Raw genomic sequence first — 22,344 nt, forward strand, 5'->3', positions numbered from 1 at the left:
GTCCAGGGGGCCCTTACCCGAGGCGGGGTGACGCCCGCAGTCACTTCACAAGGCAGAAATTGTTACCTGGGTAATAAAAGGCCCCGCCGCGGCAGGGACCCGGGAGTGGGCACATGGGGGTGCGGGTGTGCAGGTGCCAAGCGCCATGGGTTAGGCCCGAGATTGGAGTCCGGCCGCCCCCCGACAGCAGCCGCCTCCTGCTCCCCGCGCGCCCCAGGCGCCACCATGTCGGGCGACAAACTTCTGAGCGAACTCGGCTATAAGCTGGGACGCACGATAGGCGAGGGCAGTTACTCCAAGGTGAAGGTGGCCACGTCCAAGAAGTACAAGGGCACGGTGGCCATCAAGGTGGTGGACCGGCGGCGCGCGCCACCCGACTTCGTCAACAAGTTTCTGCCGCGTGAGCTGTCCATCCTTCGGGGCGTGCGGCACCCGCACATCGTGCACGTCTTCGAGTTCATCGAAGTGTGCAACGGGAAGCTGTATATCGTGATGGAGGCGGCCGCCACCGACCTGCTGCAGGCAGTGCAGCGCAACGGGCGCATCCCCGGGAGTCAGGCGCGCGACCTCTTCGCGCAAATCGCTGGGGCTGTGCGCTACCTGCATGACCACCACCTCGTGCACCGTGACCTCAAGTGCGAAAACGTGTTGCTGAGCCCCGACGAGCGCCGCGTCAAGCTCACTGACTTTGGCTTTGGTCGCCAGGCACACGGTTATCCTGACCTGAGCACCACCTACTGCGGCTCCGCCGCCTACGCGTCGCCTGAGGTTCTCTTGGGTATCCCATACGACCCCAAGAAGTACGACGTGTGGAGCCTGGGCGTCGTGCTCTACGTCATGGTCACCGGGTGCATGCCCTTCGATGACTCGGATATCGCTGGTCTGCCCAGGCGCCAGAAGCGCGGCGTCCTCTACCCCGATGGCCTCGAGGTGTCCGAGCGCTGCAGGGCCCTGATCGCAGAACTGCTGCAGTTCAGCCCCTCTGCCAGGCCCTCAGCGGGCCAGGTAGCGCGCAACGGCTGGCTGCGTGCGGGGGACTCCGGCTAGAAGCCGGGGTTCCCACCATTCCCGCCGTCCCGAGCACTGCGCAAGCGCAGCGCACGCGCGTGAAGCGCGCTTCCGTACCCCCGCGAAGCCGACACGCGCCACTGCGCACGCGCATTTCCCCCTTTTTCCTGTCTGGACGGCTGGGGCCGTAGTCGCCCCTGTTTGGAATCTAACCCCTCTCCCCACGATCCCGAGAGCAGGAGGGCGCAAGCGCTTCCTCTGTTCCCCAAGAGAAGGCCTCGGGAGGGGAAGGGACGAGAAGAAACGGAAGCATTGCGCCAGCGTGGAATGAGCGACGGCTGCTGGCAGGCGGTGGCTACCTGGAGGAGCTGCCCGCGAGTGGACGCGGGTGGAGGGCGCCCTTCTCTAGGCAGCCGCGCATGCCGGTGGGCGAAGGCGCGCTCCCGGCACTGCCTCCTTGCAACTTGCAATAAACTCGCTCTTCCTCGAACCTGCCTCTAGCAGTGGCCCCTTTTACCGAGCAGGGGTGGGAGGTCGTCCCCCGGGGAGGCAGGCGCGGCGCCCCGTTGTGGAGGAAAGCTTGTTAAGGTTCTTGGTCTAGGTCTCGAAAGGGAACTGGGTGGATTCAAAGCGGACTTTTGGGCTCTCCAGCCTCAGCCGACTTAAAGGGATTTTGGGGTCGGCCTAGGGTTGCGATGACCCTGGCAATGGAGATGCGGGGCTGGGGAGCAAGGCATTCTCCCTGTGTTTAAGGATGGAACAGCGTGGGGGCGGAGGGAGGGGCACCTGTCTTAACAGAAACCGGGCGTTTACAGGATGAGGAAATTGAGGCCCACACAAACACTTAACCAAGAACACATTTGGAATTTGACACTGGATATGGCTGGAGTGGGGGTGGGAGGTGATGGAAACTCTCCTTAGTAAGGGCCTTTCCTCAGTAAAGAAGTTGCCTTGAAGGGGAGAGGATCAAGGGTGGGGGCCTAAGCCTGCTGGGCAAGCTGGTTACTTCAGTCCTCTCTTCTTCATTCATGCATTCATTCATTCATGCCTACTGTGTGCCAAGCTCTGGGACTCAACAAAGAGGCTTGGATCCATCACTCCCCTCAGGAGGCAAGTGAAAAGTCAAGCAAAAATGAATGGTGTGGAAGGAAAAGAATTGTAACTTGTGCTAAATGCTGGGTGAGAGGAAGGGTGGGTGACCAAGGAACGACTGAAGCAGACATTATGAGCTGAACCCTGAAGGAATCAGCCGCTGGAAACAGCTAAGGAAAGTGTTCTGAGTGTTCCCAAGATACATTGGAGCTGGTGTGTTTGGGAAAGTCCTATGGCTGGAATGGAGAGGCAGGGCAAAGAGGTGGAGCAGTAAAAGTATATGTCTGGAGAGGAGAGCCCCCAGGGCCTGGGGGAGATTGGGGATTATTTTGTTGCAATGAGGTTAGGGGGTTTGGTGATGGCGGCTGTCTTTCATTCGGGTGCATGGAAGATGTCTCCCTAAACCCTAATCCTACCCGCCTCCGAACCCACAGTCCCTCAAGGAGGCTGGTCATCTTATGGGTCTGACCATTCCCTGCTCCTGCTCACTCACCCTTTGTGGTTCTCAGGTGCCCTGGTTAAATGCCAGCTCTTCCCTAACCCCCTTCAAATAGGCAGATGAGGAAACCGAGGCTAAGAGAGGGGAAGTGTCTTGCCTCCAGTCCTGGCTGGTTCACATCTGAGCTAAGAAAGAAAGAAACCCCAACCCCTCTGGTTTACACTAGGAGGGTGCCTCTTCTGGTCCCTTGGGTTCCACATCTGGAAAATGGAGGTGGGAACCTATTCTCCAGGTTGTAGGCAAGGGCTGTGGCCCATTGAAAGATCACACCCTGAGCCTTCTTGAGGCTCCCACTACACACAGAATGAAACCTACATTCTTACCCCTTTGCTCCGTGGTCCAGCCACACTGCCTACCTTGTCCTTGACCCGCCAGTTTTTTTTTTTTTTTTTAAGATTTTATTTATTCATGAGAGACACAGGCAGAGGGAGAAGCAGGCTCCAAGAGGGAGCCCAATGTGGGACTCGATCCGGGGTCTCCAGGATCACGCCCTAGGCTGAAGGCAGGCGCCAAACCGCTGAGCCACCCAGGGATCCCCAACCCGTCAGGTTTGATCTCACCTCTGAGCCTTTGCACTGGCTGTTGCCTTTCCCTGCACCACTTTCCCACTTTTCTTCATTCCAGACTTGGCTTCAGCACATCTTCCCTGACACCTTTTTCCCTCCTTGGCTTTGTCACAAGGAATCCTAGTGCCTTGGGTATAGCATGTGCCTTTTTTTTTTTTTTTTGAAGATTGTATTTATTCATGACACACACACACACACAGAGAGAGAGAAAGAGAGAGGCAGAGACACAGGCAGAGGGAGAAGCAGGCTCCATGCAGGGAGCCTGACGTGGAACTCGATCCCGGGTTTCCAGGGTCACACCCTGGGCTGAAGGCAGCGCTAAACCGCTGGGCCACTGGGGCTGCCCCATGTGCCTTTTTCTATCCATAGATTAATCTGTGTGAGCAATGGGGTCTGGGTTTCCTCCTTCCTTTTTTTTTAATTTTTTAAATTTTGGGGGGGGTTTCCTCCTTCCTTTTTTTTTTAAATTTTTATTTATGATAGTCACACACACACACACAGAGAGAGAGAGAGAGAGAGAGGCAGAGACACAGGCAGAGGGAGAAGCAGGCTCCACGCACCGGGAGCCCGACGTGGGATTTGATCCCGGGTCTCCAGGATCGCGCCCTGGGCCAAAGGCAGGCGCCAAACCACTGCGCCACCCAGGGATCCCATGCGCCACCCAGGGATCCCGGTTTCCTCCTTCCTTATGGCTACAGACCTGCAGCTCAGTTTGGAGGGGACAAGCATTAGAGACTGGGGCATGTGTTGGCTGGAGAAGCTGCTTGAGACTCACCCCTGTTGAAATCAGACGTGGGTCAGTAGAGGAGCCTGTGCCTAACCCAGTGAAAACTCACTTGAGGACTGAATTTGGAGCCCCTGAGAAAATGTCTGAAGAGTGCTTCTCAGCCTGTGTTGGGGCATGGGGCACCAATCAGATGTGTCACAGACCGGGAATGTTTGAGTTTATTTTTATTTATTTTTATTTTTTTAAAAGATTTTCTTTATTCATAGAGACACAGGCAGAGGGAGAAGCAGGCTCCATGCAGGGAGCCTGACGTGGGACTCCATTCCGGGTCTCCAGGATCACGCCCCAGGCTGCAAGTGGCACCAAACTGCTGCACTACCAGGGCTGCCCGAAGGTTTGGGTTTAATTTCTGTAATGACTTCTGTCAGGTCTGTGCCTTGCCCATGTGAAACCTAGCTAGATGTGGTGGTTGGAGAGGACCATCAACCCCCAGGCCAGAGTCAGGAATGTTTTAACAAAAAAGATGAGACTGCAAATAAAATAAAGATAAAAGCACCTAGGGAAACAGTTCATATTTTAGGCACATTAGAATTCACCAATGGGGGATCTCAGTGGTTTGGTGCCTGCCTTTGGCCCAGGGCGCGATCCTGGAGTCCCAGGATCGGGTCCCGCGTTGGGCTCCGGGCTTGAAGCCTGCTTCTCCCTCTGGCTGTGTCTCTGCCTCTCTCTCTATCATGAATGAATGAATGAATGAATGAATGAATAAAAAGAATTCACCAATGATCAGGGTGTCTGGGTGCCACAGTTGAGCATAGAACTCGGCTCTGGCTCAGGTTGTGATTGCACGGTTGTGAGGTGAGCCTTGTATTGGGATCCATGCTCAGCGGAATCTGCTTGAGATTCCCTCTCCCCTTCTGCCTTTCCCCCCACTTACTTGTGTGTGTACTCTCTCCCCCCAAAATAAATACATTTAAAAAAATTTTGAGCAAGAGAATAAACACACAAGCAGGGGGAGGGGAAGAGGGAGAAGGAGAAGCAGACTCCTGGCTGAGCAGGGAGCCAGGTGTGAGGCTCCATCTCAGGACCCTGGAATCATGACCCGAGCCAAAGGCAGACACTCAACCAACTGAGCCACCCAGGTGCCCCTAAAATAAATCCTTTAAAAGATATTAGGGATCGCTGGCTGGCTCAGCGGTTTAGTGCCTGCCTTCAGCCCAGGGCGTGATCCTGGCGTCCCGGGATCGAGTCCCACATTGGGCTCCCTTCTTGGAGGCCTGCTTCTCCCTCTGCCTGTCTCTGCCCCATGTGTCTCTCATGAGTAAATAAAATCTTAAAAAAAAAAATTCCCCAGTGATCACAGGTCTCACTTTATGAATAACTTCTGAAACAGCATGTCAACATCTGAAAACAAATTTTCATCAGAAACTGTTCATTTCAGAGCCAGCAGGGTAGCTCCATCTGTGCTAGAATCCACATCTATAATATGTCCTGTAGCAGACATCCAATGCAGATGCCAAGCCTGAAAAGTAGCCCAGAAAAATCTACCACTCTGAGGTGGAGGCTGGAAGGGGCTAAGAGCCAGTGGATGGGTAAAACCCACTGGATTCTCACCTCACTTCCTCTGGCTGTGAATAAGTAGGCCACAAAGCCACAGGTTCTGAAGCCAGAGGCTGAGAAGCAAAGCCACAGCACCCAGTTTGGGGAGGTAATCCACTCACTTTAGAAGGGAAGTCCAAAAGAAGCCTAAGAAACAGATGTCTCATTGTTTCTCCATTAACAAGGGGTCACCCTGCTACACCTTACACAGTCTCCAAGCTGTCCCAGTGCTGGGACAAAAATAATGCAGGAAAACCAGGGCCGAGGGGACAAAAGAAAAATACAGCCAATACATTGTCCATTTCTTTATTTTCCGTCATATTCTAAAACTTCCTCATGACACAAGTATAGCCATTGATTCCAGCCTGTTTATTGGAACTTCTATTCCGGTTTGGTGGTCAACCTTTTACATTATCAAAGATTTAGAGTCACAATAAATACAAGTGACAACCGCCCCACCCACCCATTTCCCCAAGCCCCCACCTTCCAAATACCCTGCACTAGTGTAACTGTCTATTACACTTTCATTGTTAAGGATTATAAAACTTCAGCTGTCCTTAAAAAAAAAAAGCTCAGTCCAAGTTCTTTAGGCAACCATCATATGCAGCATAACTCGGCATCAAAAACCCTATGGTGGAGCAGCAATGACAGATAGTCTTTTCTATGATTTACACCCCTGTGATGAGTGTTTATATACAAAACTCCTCACCATGTCTCTGTCCACAGGAAAATGAGGACTTGTGGTACACAGGAGCCACAACACACAGCAGGGCTGTACTCAGTTGTTTTATTCCCTCTGCACTGGGGCCAAGTTTTGCTTCATGAAGGTCTTGGGGTACAGACAGGACCAGAGGCTACCCCTGGGAGAAGGGCAACTGTTGGCCTTATGAAACGTGTGGGTTCCAACACCACAGCTGGGACACTGGGGATCCAGTGACATGGGCTGGATGGCCAGAGAGCACTGGGTGGCTCCAAGTGGACACATATATGTGTGTGTGCACATGCATGGCCATTTCAAACATACAACCCTTCACCCTTGAGTGGCTAGCATCTGAAACAGTTTCCAGTTGCCATTAAGAGTTCATGTCACAGGTAACTCGGGACCATTATCATCATTTGGGACTGGGAGTTCCCACATTCTCACTGCTCCTACAAACCAGGTCCTTTTAGTCCTGAGGCTCCTGGGGTGGGGGGGAGGGGAGACCAGGACCCGGGCACTGTGGCCAATTTTGAGACAGCCTTTGCTGTTGGGAGAACACTCTTCATGTTACTATCCTTTCCTAGTATGTCGAAACCCCACATGCAGAGAGGTATTTGATATGCCTTTCCTGTAACATTATAAACCTCATCAAAAAACTACTCATTTGGGGCTTATCAGAAGTTATACTGCAAAGGTGGAAATAAAAGAAAAAAATGGGGGGGGAGTTTTGATACAGTAGAAATTAACAAAAGATTAAGGCATCTCACGTTCTTGTCCCCTTAAAAAAAAAAAAAGTTACATGTCACAGTAAGGGGCCCCTGGTGGGATTATTCTTAGGGACCCTGGGCTGGAGGAGGCAGAGCTAGGGCCAGTAGCCCCATCCTCCACCCGTGGCGGTCGGGTTTGTACTGAATTCATGAGGCCCACTTAAAAGCTCAGAGGCCAGTAGAAGTCCAGCCAGGCAAGGTGAGTAAAGGTGGTTCCTGAGCACAGTGATGAGCGAGGTTTTAAAGGGCTGAGGTTAAGAGCCAACCTGTGTAGCCCAGTTCAGCTCGGGCCTATGAGTCACAGACCCATTCAACCCCAGCTGGGGCACAACAATCCTGGCACACCCCTCCAGTGCAGAGGTGACTCTCGCCTGGACACCTGATCCCGAGTTACTGCATAGAACTGAGGTCTGTTTGCCCGTGGGAGAGGCCAGCCCTGGTGCTCCTTCTTGAAGGATTTGGAAAATCTGGCCCATGTCATTGAACAGAGAGGGCTAACAGCTCAGGGTAGTATAAGACAAGTATTTATTTGCCAGGCACACAGAAAAATGTGAGAAATAGAAATGCTTGCATACTCTTTTGATTTTTTGGGGTAAAAACACCCTCCATGTCAATTTCCCTCCTTTCCCCCAAATCCCTGGATCTTGGAATGAAAACCACCCTTACCCGCCCTCCCCTCTTTCAGCCCAAGTTATGCACTCGAAATAAAAATCAGTGAGAGATATAGGGTTTTACACAACAAAAAATTAGCATGTTGCAAAACTAGGTCTTCTACCGCGGGTCAAAATGTTGCTAAACATGGATATTCACACAACATGAGAGAGGGGGTTAAATGAGCCTTTATTAGAATGTTGTAGCAGTGTGTTTTGAAGAAGGCGGCCCTACAAAATAAGGATTTTAAATTAAGTCCCTAACTGCACGGATAGGAAAACTAGGGCTGGGGCTGAAGTGGGGAGCAGCGTACCCCATCTCCACGTCGATAAACATGTGTGCATACACACAAGGCGCCCTCGCACCTGCACGGAGACGGCCCCTGCACAGCACACTCACGACAGCTTCTGCCTATCCTCCTGGAAACCGAATTTTAAGGAGTGGGAAAAACCAAAATGAAACACAACTAAGAGCAGACCTGATCCTTTGTAAGACATTTCTGTAGACTTGAAAGAGGGTTTAAAAAAAAAAAAAAAGTCTGAAGGCAAACCCTGGCAGCATGGCTCTGTTTTAAGGGAAGGTTCTATACTAGATCCAAACGGAAACCCTGAAGTCTTGGAGGGGCAGGGGCACATCCCCACCAGACACACCTGACGGGAGCATAGGCCAGGGCAGCTTAGGATGTTGTCCATCAAAATAAGTAGGAAAAGAAAAGGAAAAATTTAATAAAATAAAACCACAACAACAAAAAAACACAATTGCCCGCCCCTCCAACTTCCCACTCAGGCTCTGGATGTTGCTGTCAATTCTTTCCTCCCTCCTCCACTGGCGGTGTGCAGCTTCTGGGATCCCAGGCTCTCTGGCTGGGGTCTGGGTTGCAGTTTGTTCTTCTGCTAAGTGTGGGACGTCCGGGGTCTCCGGGATGAGCAGCAGCAGAGGCCTTCCGCTAGAGCGAGGGCTGGGCGGTCAGTGGCCCACCCTCTGGGGTGTGGGGGCCGTGCTCGGCAGGGACCCCTGGGTCTGCACGGTTTACTTTAAACTCCGTCATCATGAGGTGATTAAAAAAAAAAATCTGTCAACCTAAAGATTGCCATGAAGGAAGGCAGTCAAAGATTGGGAGGCTAAGATGGGGAAAAGCAAAAACAAAACAGAACGCTCCGCTCGACTTCAGAAGCCCCGGGCGCCGGTCTTGCCGAGCGTGTCACAGTGTCCAGGGTGAGCCGTCCGTGCACCCTGCCGGGGGGCGGGAAAAGAGGGCTGAAAGGAAGGGCCGGAAGCAGAACCAGCCCCCGAGGTCCACTTTTCTGCTGGTGTTGGGCAAACTAAAGGCAAAGAAAGGAAAAAAGCCCAAGGGAAAGGTCCCTCAGTGATATTCCTCGTCCACCTGTGAAGCAGCCCCTCAGCTGCGACGAGACTTTGCAGCCAAGAATGGAGCCCTTGCTTCTGCAGCGCAGTTGGCGCTCGCTCACTCATTTTCTCAGGGAGCATGAGGTCTTCCCGAGTGGAGGGTGGCAGGGCCAGGTGGGAGGGAGGAGGGAGCCTGTTCTCCACTGGGCACGGCTCGCACTATTTCCACGTGGCTGACTGGGGGATGGAGCGTGGCGGGATCATGTCCAGGAGGTACTCCCGCTGGCGGTCCACAGCTGAGGAGGTCTTGTGCACTGCCAAGCTCGGGCTGACAAACGCAAGGGCCCCACCTACAAAAGAACAGAGTGACAGAATTTTTCATGGTCTGGTAATACTCTCTCATGAAAACATTTTTTATTTTTATTTATTTTTTAATTTTTATTTATGTATGATAGTCACAGAGAGAGAGAGAGAGAAGCAGAGACAGGCAGAGGGAGAAGCAGGCTCCATGCAGGGAGCCCGACGAGGGATTCGATCCCAGGTCTCCAGGATCGCGCCCTGGGCCAAAGGCAGGCACTAAACCGCTGCGCCACCCAGGGATCCCTCTCATGAAAATATTAAGAAGGACACGGGATGGTGAACAGAGCATGATGCTTCTGCAGTGCACTGAGGTACACACAAATGACACACCAGTGGAGAGGCAGAATGGGGGAAAAGCCCCAAAGTACAGCATCTGTTCTCCTGGAGTGGAAACACCATTCTTTTTTTGTATTCTCTAAATTTCCCCAATGAATAAGCATCTTTTTTACAACTAGAAAATGAGCAAATGACTCCCCAGTTCCAACACACATAGGTTTTTGGCTGGCCTGGGGGTAAGGACTGCTCCGTCCCCTACCCTTATCACTGTGTTACCTCAAAGGTATTTTGGGTGAAGATTACTACATTTTGTGGAACAAGTGTTCTGAGGTCAAATGCAAAAGGGAAACCTCTCTACATACTAAAAGGAAACCTGACTGGGTCCTGCCCAGAAACCAAGGGTAATTAGGAGTGCTGCTAGACTAGAATTCTTTTGCGAAATGTTGCTTTTAAGCTATTACACATTTACCTCTAGTCCTACTATGGAATATAGCAACTATTTATTCCTTCATAGTCCCTTTCAAATATCAAACACACGGTCTTTAGACGGGTGCTACCACTGTGTATACATGTACACACCTTTATCTGATTTCATATACTTCAAAATTTCCCACAAAAGGAACTTTCATACAGCTGTGAGTTCTTAGCTGCAACTTTAACATGCTGTACAAAATCCTCTCTGCCTGCTTATGTTTACAGATGCTCTCTAGGCTGCTCAGATTCTTCTGCAACCAGACAAACGTCCTCCCTTTCCTGAGCTTCACTCTTGGCCACATTTCTAACTCTATGGTCAGCTGCACACACAGAAGACTCCTGTGTTGTGTTTGCACAGCCAGCCTGGCTTTCCCAGTTCTGCCTAGGGAGAGGACTCTCAATGTCATCACCTCCTTTTCCTACAGGGATACAGCAAACTTGAGCAGGGGTGTGGAGGGGTCCTGACTCCCACAGTGAAAAGTACTCACCTGTCTCCTTCTCTCAGCCCTTTGCTGCCTACCTTTCATTTTCCTGGTTTTGATGGAAACAAATATTTGTCATCTTAATGCCAGGGCATAAATAATAAAAACCAGGGAAAGTGGTATGGGGGATGATGGGGTTGTGGCAGAATAGGATCCTGAGGGATGTATCCCCCTCCCTCGAGTTGTTCCTCAAATGTGTTTTTTTTTTTTTTTCCCCTCAGAATCCTCTGCCACCCACCTTAAAGTCCTAGCCCAGGAATCTTCCACCTACCCTCCTCCTCATGTTGTTCTAGTTTACACTTTGCACCTGACCTGTCCAAGTCAGAGGGTGGGAAGAGTGTCCCACAAAGCAGGGAATGAAGAACATTATCTGGCTGAACAAGAAATGAAATTAGTGCATCAGAATAGTTCTAACATAACAGCAAAAACAGGCATTTGCTATGGCTGAAAGGAGTGGGAGGGGTGCCAGAATTGGCAAGAAAGAGGTCTGTGTTTGACAGGTGTCCACTGGATGGTGTGTGTGTGTGGGGAGGGGGGGAGACAGACAGACAGACACTACCTGAACTGAGTTTGCCCAGCATTTTGAGTCAAGAGCAATTATTATCTACCCAGGGCTACCCCTTGTTTGGGGCATCCTATTTAATGAACAGAGATTAAGCTGAAGAGTTAAGTAGCTGCTCTCAGGGCTCAGGTCTAGGATTTCAGAGCTCTTTGCACCATTTCTGTTCACACCGCATTGTGTGCATGTCTTAGATAAAAAGAAGGGATGGACTTCACCGTGACAAGGTGCCCTATGGGGGCAGCCCACCTGTACTCAGGGGTGCCTTCTTCCAGTTGGTGGCGGTATTGCCCTTGCCGGTGCTCACAGCTCTTTCGGAATGTCTGCCGGTCCTGGTGACAAGGGCTGTGGCTGAGGCTGCATTTTGCAGTTTGGGTGACTGGCTGAACGTGTGCAGGACGCCACGGGGCGTTGTGGCCGAACCCCGGGACAGCTGGCTGGAGGCCTACAGTGGAGAGACGGTTTGATGGCTCATGTGGGTAAGGGTGACAGAGGGCGAGACGCTCAGCGCAGCCTCTCCGTGCTCTGGCCGACCTCTTCCCACCCACACAGGGTCCCTAAAGTCCAAAATCAGGAGACCAGGTAAGTTACACCGAGGGGGGAGGGGAAGGAGGGAGGGAGAGAGAGAGAGAGAGAGACAGACAGACACAGGCAGCGTGACAGTCGGCGACTGACGTGGTCACGGTCTGGGGCGTGAGGGCTGGTTGGTGGTGCGGTGCAGGGGCTCCCAGCACCGCAGTTCTGACCTGTAGCACAGCCCCGTTACTCCAGTCGCGGGCCTCTCCTGAGCGGAACGCCAACTTACGCCGGGGTTTTATGACCTACACAAATGGGGGGTTGAAATCGAGGTCAGCACCATCCACAGACGGCCTAGGATGACCTAGAGTGACCAAAGGGCAGCAGCTGTGGCCACATGAGGCCCAGTCCCCACGGGACAAGCCGTTTCCTGAGGGCAGCACAGCCACCCACTACATAAAGATCTTGAGAAGATGTGCTTATTAGTGAATTACAAATGACTTCCGAGGACACAAAAAATTGCCAACGGGGTGCTTTGGGTCTATAGGGGGTGGGAAAGCAAAGCATTAAAAAAAAAAAAAGCAGCCAAAAGAACTTGATTTCAAACTTGCTTCTCTCCTTAATTTAGCTAGAACATTTCTTCCAAATGCCCCTTTTGCATCTCAATGTGGCTTTCAGAAAAAGTCCTTTTAGACAAGAAGTACTTGTCAGCCGGAACACTGCAAGTGAAAGCTATAAAATCTAAAGAAACTGCAAATTAGTATTTTCACCACCAAAGGCCACCATTAAATGCAATTTAGACACACAGTTAACAACCAGGCAGATGACTGCCCAGCGTGGGACAGAACATCAGAACATCTTGCTTGCTACCAACAACTCCCTCCTAAGGGAACAAGGCCTCTCCTAGAAGGTGAAGCTGCCCAGCCCAGGTTACTGGGCCACAGGGCCGCAGCTTTGGTTCTCCACGGACTCTCACCTGCTTTAGTGCGGGGTGTGGGGCAGTAGCAGGCTCAGCCTTGGCCTGTGCGGGGGCGGCACCCTGTTGCAGGAGGCGCTGCTCAATCTCCTGCTCCTGCTGCAGAGCCTTCACAAAAGCAGCCTTCAGCCGGCTTGTGTGCTCTACCTTCAGTGCCTTCTTCTGGTTGGATGCCATGCAGTTCTCGCACATGATGGCGCCACCCTTCTCCTCCCGCCAGCGGCACGTGAAGTCCGTCTTGCACTGCGCACACATGTAGGGCTCCCGGGACAGAACAGTAGCGGCTGAGATCCTGCCTGCTGCAGAGAAGGATAGGTGGGCTCATGTTAGAGGAACAAGATGCCAGGGTCAGAGCCCCTACCATCCCAGGGCAGGATGAGAACGCACAACAGATTTGGAGCACTGTTCTGGACTCTGTAGCCCAGCTGGCATCAGGCAGCCAAATCCTAAGACACTGTTTGGCACACATGTATTGGGCGCCAACTGTGTGTGGGCACTAGGCCACCCTTGGGCTTTGAGGAAGGTTTGCTGATAGAAGGGAAGTAAAGCTTTGGAAAAACACCATGGATTAGCATTGGGTACCAGCTCTCAAGAACATGAGTGCTCTCTAGGGGCACCTTGGTGGCTTGGTTGGCTAAGCGTCGGCCTTCGGCTCAGGTCATAATCCCACGATCTTCGGATAGAGCCCCAAGGTTGGGTTCCCCACTCATAGCAGGGGAGTCTGCTTCTCCCTCTCCCCCACCCCTGGCTGCTTGTGCGCACTCCCATGCACGCTCATTCTCTCAAAAACAAACAAAACAGTAGTGCTCTCAGATTGGCTCCTCCCAATTGACTTTCCCACCCTCCCACACCTTCAGGTCCTTGTCTTGCTGTGATAGGCATCCTGTCTAGTGGGCAAGTCAACTAAGGATCGATCGATCATCCAGCAAGTGCTCATGCTGACAAGTGACATATGCAGTGTCTTGTGCATTCAAAGGTGTTCAATCCTCCCAGTAACGCTCTAACGGGGCACCCCAACCCATTGTTCTGAGGAGGAAACCAAGGCTGGGGAGATGAAATGACATGTAGAGTCACAAGCCAGTCAGTGGCAGGGCCAGGACTCACACTTGCCCAGGTGAGGGCAAACAACTGCTCTGGGTTGCTGGCAGAGAGATGGGAACATTGCATCTCCTCGGTTGGCCTAGGAAGGGTGACTGGAGAAACCAAGTAAGCTGCATGCTCAGGCATGAGTCCAGTATTTTTTTCGTCACTGAAAGTGAAGTAAAAAGGGGGGGGGGGAAGGCGGGGGGGGGGGCGTGTTCCTGGGTGGCTCAGTTGGTTAAACATCCGACTTGATTTCGGTTCAGGTCACAATTTTGAGGTCGTCAGATTGAGCCTTATGTTGGGCTCCACACCAACAAGTCTGCTTGTACCTCTTCCCACCTACCCTCTCCCTCTCTCTAAAATAAAGAAAATAAAATTGTAAGAGAATCACAGAAAGTAAAGTAAGGGTTACTTTTTGCATTCTGTATCAGTCTTTTTTTGTGTCTAGTATACTTAAGAGTTTAACGTCCTCCTAACATCAGAGACAATGCTGCCAGGGCACCCTTGGCCTCTCCCTCCCAGCCTTGGCCTGTCTGAGCCACCTCAGAATGCTGAGGGGCTTTGTAGAATCAGTCAGAGGGAGCCCCACAGAGCAGAGAGACCCCACAGAGCAGAAGAGACATCGCCGGTCCCAGCCACCTGGGGTCCATCTCAGACCCCCAGCTCTAGGCCCTCACTTGTAGGTAGCATGCTCTGACAAAAAGAGAACATCACCTTCCAAATGTCCAACCCTAGAGGACACAATACCTTTCTAGGCAGCTATGGTGGGCATGACCAACATCAGAATGGAGACACTGATAAGAGACTGCACTTAACTACCCAGCCTGGGGCTCTGAGAGGTATCAGGGACACTTTTTTAAAATTAAAAAAAAAAAAAAATTATGAGAGAGAGAGACAGAGAGAGGCAGGCAGACACACAGGCAGACAGAGAAGCAGGCTCCATGCAGGGAGCCCGACGCGGGACTCTATTCTGGGTCTCCAGGATCACGCCCTGGGCTGAAGGCGGCGCTAAACTGCTGAGGCACCGGGGCTGCCCATCAGGGGACACTTCAAATGGGGCTCAGAGCTTCCTCCCGCAGTAGGTTCTGTTTTATTTTATTTTTTATTTTTTTAGTAGGTCCTGTTTTAGACAATACAAGAGGGATACTGACCCACGGTGAGAGAACAAGTAGAGACAGGCTAATCTGGGAGAGTAGATGCCCAGGGCACACAGGTATAGATAGGTGGGCAAGGTTTTGTATTAGTTTTTTTTTTTTTTTTTTTTTGGGGGGGGGGGGGGTGAGGTGGGTGGGTTTGCATTTATTCTATGCAGAATTTACTCCCGGGCCGTAGGTTTTGGTTTCTTCAGTTTCTTCTGGGATATCTTTTTCTTCTGTGCAACCTCCTCTTCTGGTTTAGGAACAATCTGCTCTTTTTCAGTAAGAATCATCTCGATGTGGCAAGGAGAGCTCATGTATGGGTTAATGTGGCCATGAGCCCTCTAAGTTCTAGGTCATATCTTGGGGGCTTTGTTCACCTAGATGTGCTCAATGACCAGAGAATCTACATTTAAACCCTTAAGTTCAGCATTACTCTCTGAATTTTTAAGCATGTACAGTAAAAATTCAGCACTCTTCTTGGGCGACTGACTCTGTGTCCAGCCCCACTGTTTGGCCGGTGCACACCTACCAACTCCACCATTGTAGCAACAGAATGGCACACACTGCTTCTGCAAAGTGACATCTTTCAGATACATGGTGGTGTTTTGGATATGCATACCCTTGATGGCCTGGGCAGTTTCATGCGTGTTCTTAAAGTGAACACGAAGATCTGAACCTCTCGATTTGCATGATTTTGTAGGGTTTTCTGGGTCCAGCAAGTAGCAAACCATTTTCGGAGGTCATCTCAGGCCGCTTGGGAAAGAGGATAGGTGGGCATTGTGTCCTGACTTGCCTCCCACCCATCCTGCACTGGCCTCATGGCAGCTCCTTTGCCAACATCACTCCATCATAAAGACACCAAAGGGATCCAGACACGTAAAAGTTCACATTTTTTCCCTGCTGGGCCTAGCTCTGGGGCCCCCTGACAAGTAGAAGCCATCATCCTCAATTTTACAAAGGACTATGTTGGCCCTTTGTGGCCTCCCACTCTCAGCCTGACTCGTGGTCAGTCCTTGATATGGCCTTGTGGTTGGGAAATAAATTTTAAGAGCAATGGGGTTTGGTGGATGTGGTACAGTAAGGAAGCTACAAGTTAATCAGAGGTGGCCAGATGGGCATCTGGTCCCCTAGGTCTGGTCCACACCCAGATTATGGAGGGCTCTACCTCTCAAGAGGCATTGGATATAACGCCCAAGGATATGATAGATCCTCTGTGATATACTGACTAAAGAGGGGAAGAGAGCACTCCCTCCAACATGCAAACACCAAGCAGGCACTGCAGGGACGACAGTTCCCTGTCACACACACCTACCTCTCTCCTTCCCTATGGAAGAGAAGCAAACAGACAGAAGGTGCTTTTCCTTTGTACAGGCCCCATTACTAATGCCCCCAACTCTGTGCTGGTAGAAGTAGCCCTCGGGAGGGGTCGGCATGTACCCGGGACAATTTAAGGTATGCAATCTGAAGCCTACCAGGCTTTCCCTTGCCCTGGACCAGTTCGGTTCCACCTCTACCTCAGCTCTGAGCATCTGCTGAGATCATGCATGGTGAGGATTCAGGCTGGCCACTCAATATCACCACAGACTCAATCTCAGAGCAGAAACATCTTCAAATCAGCATCTGGTGGAGGTGTCCCAAGGGCCAACCTGGCGTGCTTGCCTTTTTTTTTTTTTAAGGATTTTATTTATTTATTCATGAGAGACACATACACAGAGAAGCAGAGACCCAGGCAGAGGGAGAATCAGGACTCGATCCCAGGACCCCGGGATCATGACCCAAGCCAAAGGCAGATGCTCAACCATTGAGCCACCCAGGTGCCCCAACCTGGCTTTCCACTTCCATTTCCTTTTTTTTTTTTTTTTTTTTTTTAAAGATTTTATTTATTTATTCATGATAGTCACAGAGAGAGAGAGAGGGGCAGAGACACAGGCAGAGGGAGAAGCAGGCTCCATGCACTGGGAGCCCGACGTGGGATTCGATCCCGGGTCTCCAGGATCGCGCCCTGGGCCAAAGGCAGGCGCCAAACTGCTGCGCCACCCAGGGATCCCCTCCACTCCATTTCCAATGTAGTTACTTACTTTTTTTTTTTTTTAGATTTATTTTTATTTATTTATGACAGAGAGAGAAAGAGAGGGAGAGAGAGAGAGGCAGAGACACAGGCAAAGGGAGAAGCAGGCTCCATGCCAGAAGCCCAACGCGGAACTCGATCCCGGGACTCCAGGATCGCGCCATGGGCCAAAGGCAGGTGAGAAACCGCTGAGCCACCCAGGGATCCCCAGTTACTTACTTTTGATTACTATCCTATATATGCCTCTTTATCCATAAAACCTCCTAACATGCAAGTGGTGCTTTCCAAACTATTTCCAAGGAGGATAAAGTAAGTCTGGCACAGGCATGGGTATCCCTCTCCTACCTTCAGGGATCAGAGCACTCAAGGCTCTGGAAAGTTCTAGATGGAGAGACTTATCTGGAAGCAAAGCCTGTCAGTCTCCTGCAAACGTTCCCCCTCATCCCTCTCTGCCTGCCCCAACATCATAGAGTTGTTGGGGGGATGCTGCTCATCCCCCCCTTAGACCATGTGTGCAGGGCCTTAGGCTTTTCTAGGGCCCAGCTCTCAGTAGAGGTCCCAACAAGTGAAGAAAGCTGACTGTGATATGTTTAAGAAGTTATCTAAAGTAACAGATGGTAACTACACTTATTGTGGTGAACACTGAATAATGTATAAAATTGTTAAATCACTATATCATACACCTAAAACTAACGTAAAATTGTATGTCAACTACATTTCAATAGTAAGTATTTTTAAAAATGTATAAATTAATGGGGCACTAATGGGGTGGCTCAGTTGGTTGAGTGTGAACATAGGACTCTTGATTTCCGCTTAGGTTATGATCTCAAGATCGTGAGAATGAGCCCGCCTAAGGTCCCCCAACCCTGCTCTTTGTGCACGCACTATCAATCAATCAGTCAATAAATGTAAAAACTAGAAAACATAAGCAAAAAGTTAAGCCTCACAACAAGGAGGACTGATAACAAAAGGTTATCCATAAGATGCCCTGCCTCAGACAGCTTTCATTTCAGTACACAGTAGGCATTCTACCATGTGCTATGCATTGAAAATAACCTAAGTAATAGAAACTTCAGTGGCAAGACATGAAAATGGCCTCAAGGCCCACTCACCTTGGGTCTCTAGCAGGTTCTGCACCACTTCCTCCAGGCCGACCAGGTAGATGAATTCGTTGTTGGCAGCGCTGGGTAGGAAGTTCATCTCTGGGGCAGGGGGCTTGGGAGGGGGGATTTCAAGCAGCGTCTTCTCCAGCTGTTTGCGCAGTGCAAGCTTGGCAGCTGCCTGACGGCTGGCTGGAGAATCAGCAGAGGTGACCACAGAGGCCACGCTGGTGGGGGTGGAGTTGGCCTGAGCAGAGGTGGCTGTCGTCCCTTTCAGCGACGCTGGGGAAGGCTATTGGAAAATAACCACCTGGTCAGGGTCCTGGAGGCACCTGATCCCACAACCCAGGATGACACTCTTAGCTGCACTAATGAGTCTTTTGGGTAGTAACTCAGGGCTGCCCGACATCAGCAAGCCAACAGGCAAAACAGCATTAAACTCATCATCCTATGAGATGACCAATCTTGTAAACATATTTGTTGAGGTTTAGCTGATATCCATTTATAATCTGTATTCTGCTGTGTTTTGCCACATGAGGACACCCATGAAGCCATAACTACGACCAGGGCAGTGGGCACTCCTGCTCAGGCAACACAGCCACTGTTTGGTCACTATGGTCTGGCAGCCCTCCTCCTAGCATAGAGCTAGATGGCCTCCTCCACAGGGGTATGACAGTGGATCACTACAGCACTGCTGACATTTCCTTCATAAGCATCTTTATGTGTGGTTCTCTGGAGACTCTGACGTTTCACTTAGCTCATGTGTCCTCATTGGGGTTATAGGGGCTTTTGGACCAACCCCTGCCCCTTCCACCCTCTTGATCTTTGGTGCTCCCATACTACTTTCTCGTCTTCATTTGGATCCTAGTGAGCCAATGCTCCACTGTCTCCCTGCTCTAGTTCACCCAGCCCCCCAACCCTGTCAAGTGCTCTCGCCAAAACCCAAAGCTGATCACACCAGTGCTCTTAGCTTATGTAGGGTTGAGGATCCTTCCTGAAAATCTAAGGAAAGCAGCATACACCACCTCCAGGAAAATACACACACCTAGTAACTTGCACACAACACATCACACACAGGACTCAGGGAGTCCAGTAGGTTTCCCAGGTCTCCACCCTCACAGAGAGTGTCCAGAGCTAAAGAAGCCTCCCAATACAGAGAACACCAGCCTTCACAGCACCCTGGCCTGGCCTAACTTTAGAGAAGGTAGGAATGCTGCTCAGAACCCTGCTGGTCGGGCTCTTATCTGAGGGAGGCAGACAAAGATCCATCAACCCAGAGGAGGAAGAGAAGCCAATATATCCATCAGCAAAAGCCCCTGCAGACCCAATCATTTTATCTGTCAATAAAGCTCTTGCTTCTGGCCTGCCCACTTACTCTGGTCCCATCTTCTTGGCTTTGCTGGCTGGGAACAGACCCACCCCATCTCAGAGGCTCTGCACAGAGGTGAAAGGACTTGTGGCTAAGAATAGATGTGCTGTGCTGTGAGGACATTTGCAGACACACTCCCCTCATGTGCTCATGCAGACAGGGAGGAGAGTGGGGAAGGCTCTGGAGCACTCCCATCCCAGTTATCTCCAGGTTCATCAGATGCTTTACCTGGTTTCATCCATCCCACAAAACATGCTGGGTCCCACACATACCACCTGATGCCTCCCCCCAACTCCTCAAGCTCATGTCTGCACCTCCCCCCCCCAACACCTATCTGCCTCTGCTAGACCATAGTTCTTAACACGGGACTCCAGTCCATGACTTTTATACTATATTAGGCCCAGAGAAACTCCAATCCAAACTCTCATGGAGCATTTAAGGCCTTGCCTGGTAGGGGATCCCTGGATGGCTCAGCAGTTTAGTGCTTGCCTTCAACCCAGGGTGTGATCCTGGAGTCCCGGGATCGAGCCCCACATGGGGCTCCCTGAATGGAGCCTGCTTCTTTCTCTGCCTGTGTCTCTGCCTCTCTCTCTCTGATGAATAAATAAAATCTTAAGGGGGAAAAAAAAAAAAAGCCCTGCCTGGCTGTAAGGAAGCAGGAAGGTCACACCATACCACTCTGGAGACCTGACTATGCCCCAGGAACAGGGGCCCTTGATATGTACGTGGGTGGGAGGAGGGGTAAGAAGGGCAGGTGCAAGGTACATGCCCAACTCTGACTCAGCACAGCACTCACCTGTGGGATGTTGACAAGCAGACTGGTATTGGGGACATTGGCGACGCGGATGAGGCCCTGTTGGATGATCCTCTGTCCCTGAATTTGCACACTGGGCACAGAGGCCCGGGGGGCCAAGAGGAGTGGTGGAGGCCCCGTGCTGGAATGTTGTCTGATGTTGTGGATTTGCTGTGGGGTGGGACAGGAAACAAGATGATGAGAGGGACGGGGCACCTGGGTGGCTCAGTTGGGTAATCCAATTCTTGATTTTGGCTCAGGGCTGTGAGATCAAGCCCTGCATTAGGCTTTGTGCTGGGTGTGGAGTCTGCTTGATTCTCTCTCCCATTCTCCATTTGCCCCCACCCCACCACTTGTGTGCTCATTCAAAAAAAAAGTTTCTCCCTTTTCTAAGGCTGAGTAATATCCCACTACATGGATACTCATCCCCCCCCCACCACACACACTCTAAAAAAAATTAAAATAGATAGATGGATAGGTAGGTAGGTAGATAGATAGATAGATAGATAGATAGATAGATAGATAGATAATGAGAGGAACAATGGATGGAGGGAAGGGTTGGGACCCATAGCCCCCAACCTGATGACCAGGAAGGGTTGTTCTCATGGGTAGCTGGTTGTTTGGAGTAGTTTGGACACTCTCTTACACTCTAAAAGCATACCCTGCTCACCTGAGCCCCCCTGACGAGTGGGGGCATGACGACCTGTGAGCTCGCCTGTGGCCCCAGCTTCGAGGATACCTGCTGTCCACCGCGGACCAGGGGTGGTGGGATGACACTGCCAGGCATTCTTGTTGAAGAAGTCTGTCAACAGCACCAAATCCCAGATTTTATATGTTTTTTTTTTTTTTTTTAACAAACAAGTTTGCTGTTTTATAAAAATAGACACTTGGGGACACCTGGGTGGCTCAGTGGTTGAGCATCTGCCTTTGGCTCAGGGCGTGATCCCGGGTCCCAGGATCAAGCCCTACGTTGGGCTCCCTGCATGGAGCCTACTTCTTCTGCCTGTGTCTTTGCCTCTCTATCTAGTTCATGATTAAATAAATAAAATGTTTTAAAAAAGTATATACTTGTTTAAAGGTGGGGTGGGCACTAAAATGTGTATCTATTCTAAGCACAAAAGAACAAGGAACATGGATTATGACAACAGCTGTGCAGACTGGGGTCATTCAAGAGTGAATTGTACCAACAAGGTAGCATATTTTCACCCACACAGCCCCTACAACAGCAGAAGTCCAGCTAACATGCTCTGGGTATCACTTGCTTGCTGGTCTGAGCTGGGAGCTCAGGCCTATTTGAGGGAAGATAGGCCCCTGTTCAAACCTTGGTCTTGTGTCTGGGAGTAGGATCTCTGCCTCTTTCACCCTGTGGGCAGGAGGTCCTGCTGGGTCCCATAACCTTGGGAGTGTTGAAATGAAAGGAACCTGATCTGCCCAAATCTTGGTTCACTCTCCAGTTTTGCTTGGAGCTGTCATAGGAGGAGCCCTCTTGGCGCTGGCATGATTTGTTCATGATGTCAAAAGTGGCCTAACCAATCTAACCAGAAGGAATGGGCAGGCTTTCATAGGAACTGGATCAGGACTGCTCAGGAGCCTAATAAAGAGGGAATACTGACCTGAAGGGATGGCTTGCCAGAAGGAATGTTCTGGGTGCCCCGCACTAGTGGGGGAGGGGTGGTCACGGCACTCCCAGCAGAGCCTGTGGGCTGTAAGAGAGCAGGACACAAAAGATGAGGGGATCGTCAGCCCCACTCCCTCACACAAAATCCAGACGGACGATTGGTTTTCTTCCTCTTCCAAAGGCACCAAGCTCTAAGGTTCTGTTTCCAGCCTGCTAAATTCTGTAGCAGGAACTGACACGTTTGAAATGGACAGAGGAGAGATTTTCCAGCATCCTTTATCCCTGGGGATGTTTGACATCACTTTGTGGTTCAAGAGCAGGTTTTGCCTTCCAGGGGATGTGAAGGACTCGTGGTGATGGCTGAGGCAAAGGACCCCAGACCTGGACAGATTAATCCCAACCTTAGTGAGAAAATATCAAGTCCAGGTACTTCTTAAAGTAACATATTCCACTAGAGAAGGGACAGACTTGGTTCACTCCACTGAGTCTTCAACAATTGGAAAGCAAACAAGTAACAGGCAGGCTGTATCCACTGGGAGATTAAAAGATGCCAGGCCATGTCCACTTACTGACTGTGT

General features: G+C 50.9%; 2 protein-coding genes across 11 annotated transcripts in view; one reads left to right on the top strand and one right to left on the bottom strand.

The window, feature by feature from the left end:
* The first annotated feature begins 75 nt into the window (after positions 1 to 75).
* TSSK6 (testis specific serine kinase 6) lies at positions 76 to 1,498 on the top strand. Its single transcript, XM_072786584.1, has one exon. It carries the CDS (start codon positions 226 to 228, stop codon positions 1,045 to 1,047), a length of 822 nt encoding a protein of 273 aa, XP_072642685.1. The 5' UTR covers positions 76 to 225; the 3' UTR covers positions 1,048 to 1,498.
* Positions 1,499 to 7,776: 6,278 nt separating this feature from the next.
* GATAD2A (GATA zinc finger domain containing 2A) overlaps positions 7,777 to 22,344 on the bottom strand; it is a 114,649-nt gene continuing 100,081 nt past the window's right edge. For 7 of the 10 annotated variants that reach the window (XM_072786593.1, XM_072786590.1, XM_072786586.1 and 4 more), the window contains 8 exons: positions 21,762 to 21,851; positions 20,819 to 20,950; positions 20,152 to 20,319; positions 17,999 to 18,278; positions 12,597 to 12,895; positions 11,851 to 11,925; positions 11,354 to 11,549; positions 7,777 to 9,303 (listed from right to left, as the gene is read on the bottom strand). In XM_072786593.1, the coding sequence (XP_072642694.1) occupies positions 9,173 to 9,303; positions 11,354 to 11,549; positions 11,851 to 11,925; positions 12,597 to 12,895; positions 17,999 to 18,278; positions 20,152 to 20,319; positions 20,819 to 20,950; positions 21,762 to 21,851 (1,371 nt within the window). In that variant the 3' untranslated portion in view covers positions 7,777 to 9,172. The remainder of the gene's footprint in view (positions 9,304 to 11,353; positions 11,550 to 11,850; positions 11,926 to 12,596; positions 12,896 to 17,998; positions 18,279 to 20,151; positions 20,320 to 20,818; positions 20,951 to 21,761; positions 21,852 to 22,344) is intronic. The other 3 variants (XM_072786587.1, XM_072786589.1, XM_072786588.1) reach the window with 3 other exon arrangements.

Source organism: Canis lupus, chromosome 19, assembly GCF_048164855.1.
Source record: "Canis lupus baileyi chromosome 19, mCanLup2.hap1, whole genome shotgun sequence".
NCBI lineage: Eukaryota > Metazoa > Chordata > Mammalia > Carnivora > Canidae > Canis > Canis lupus.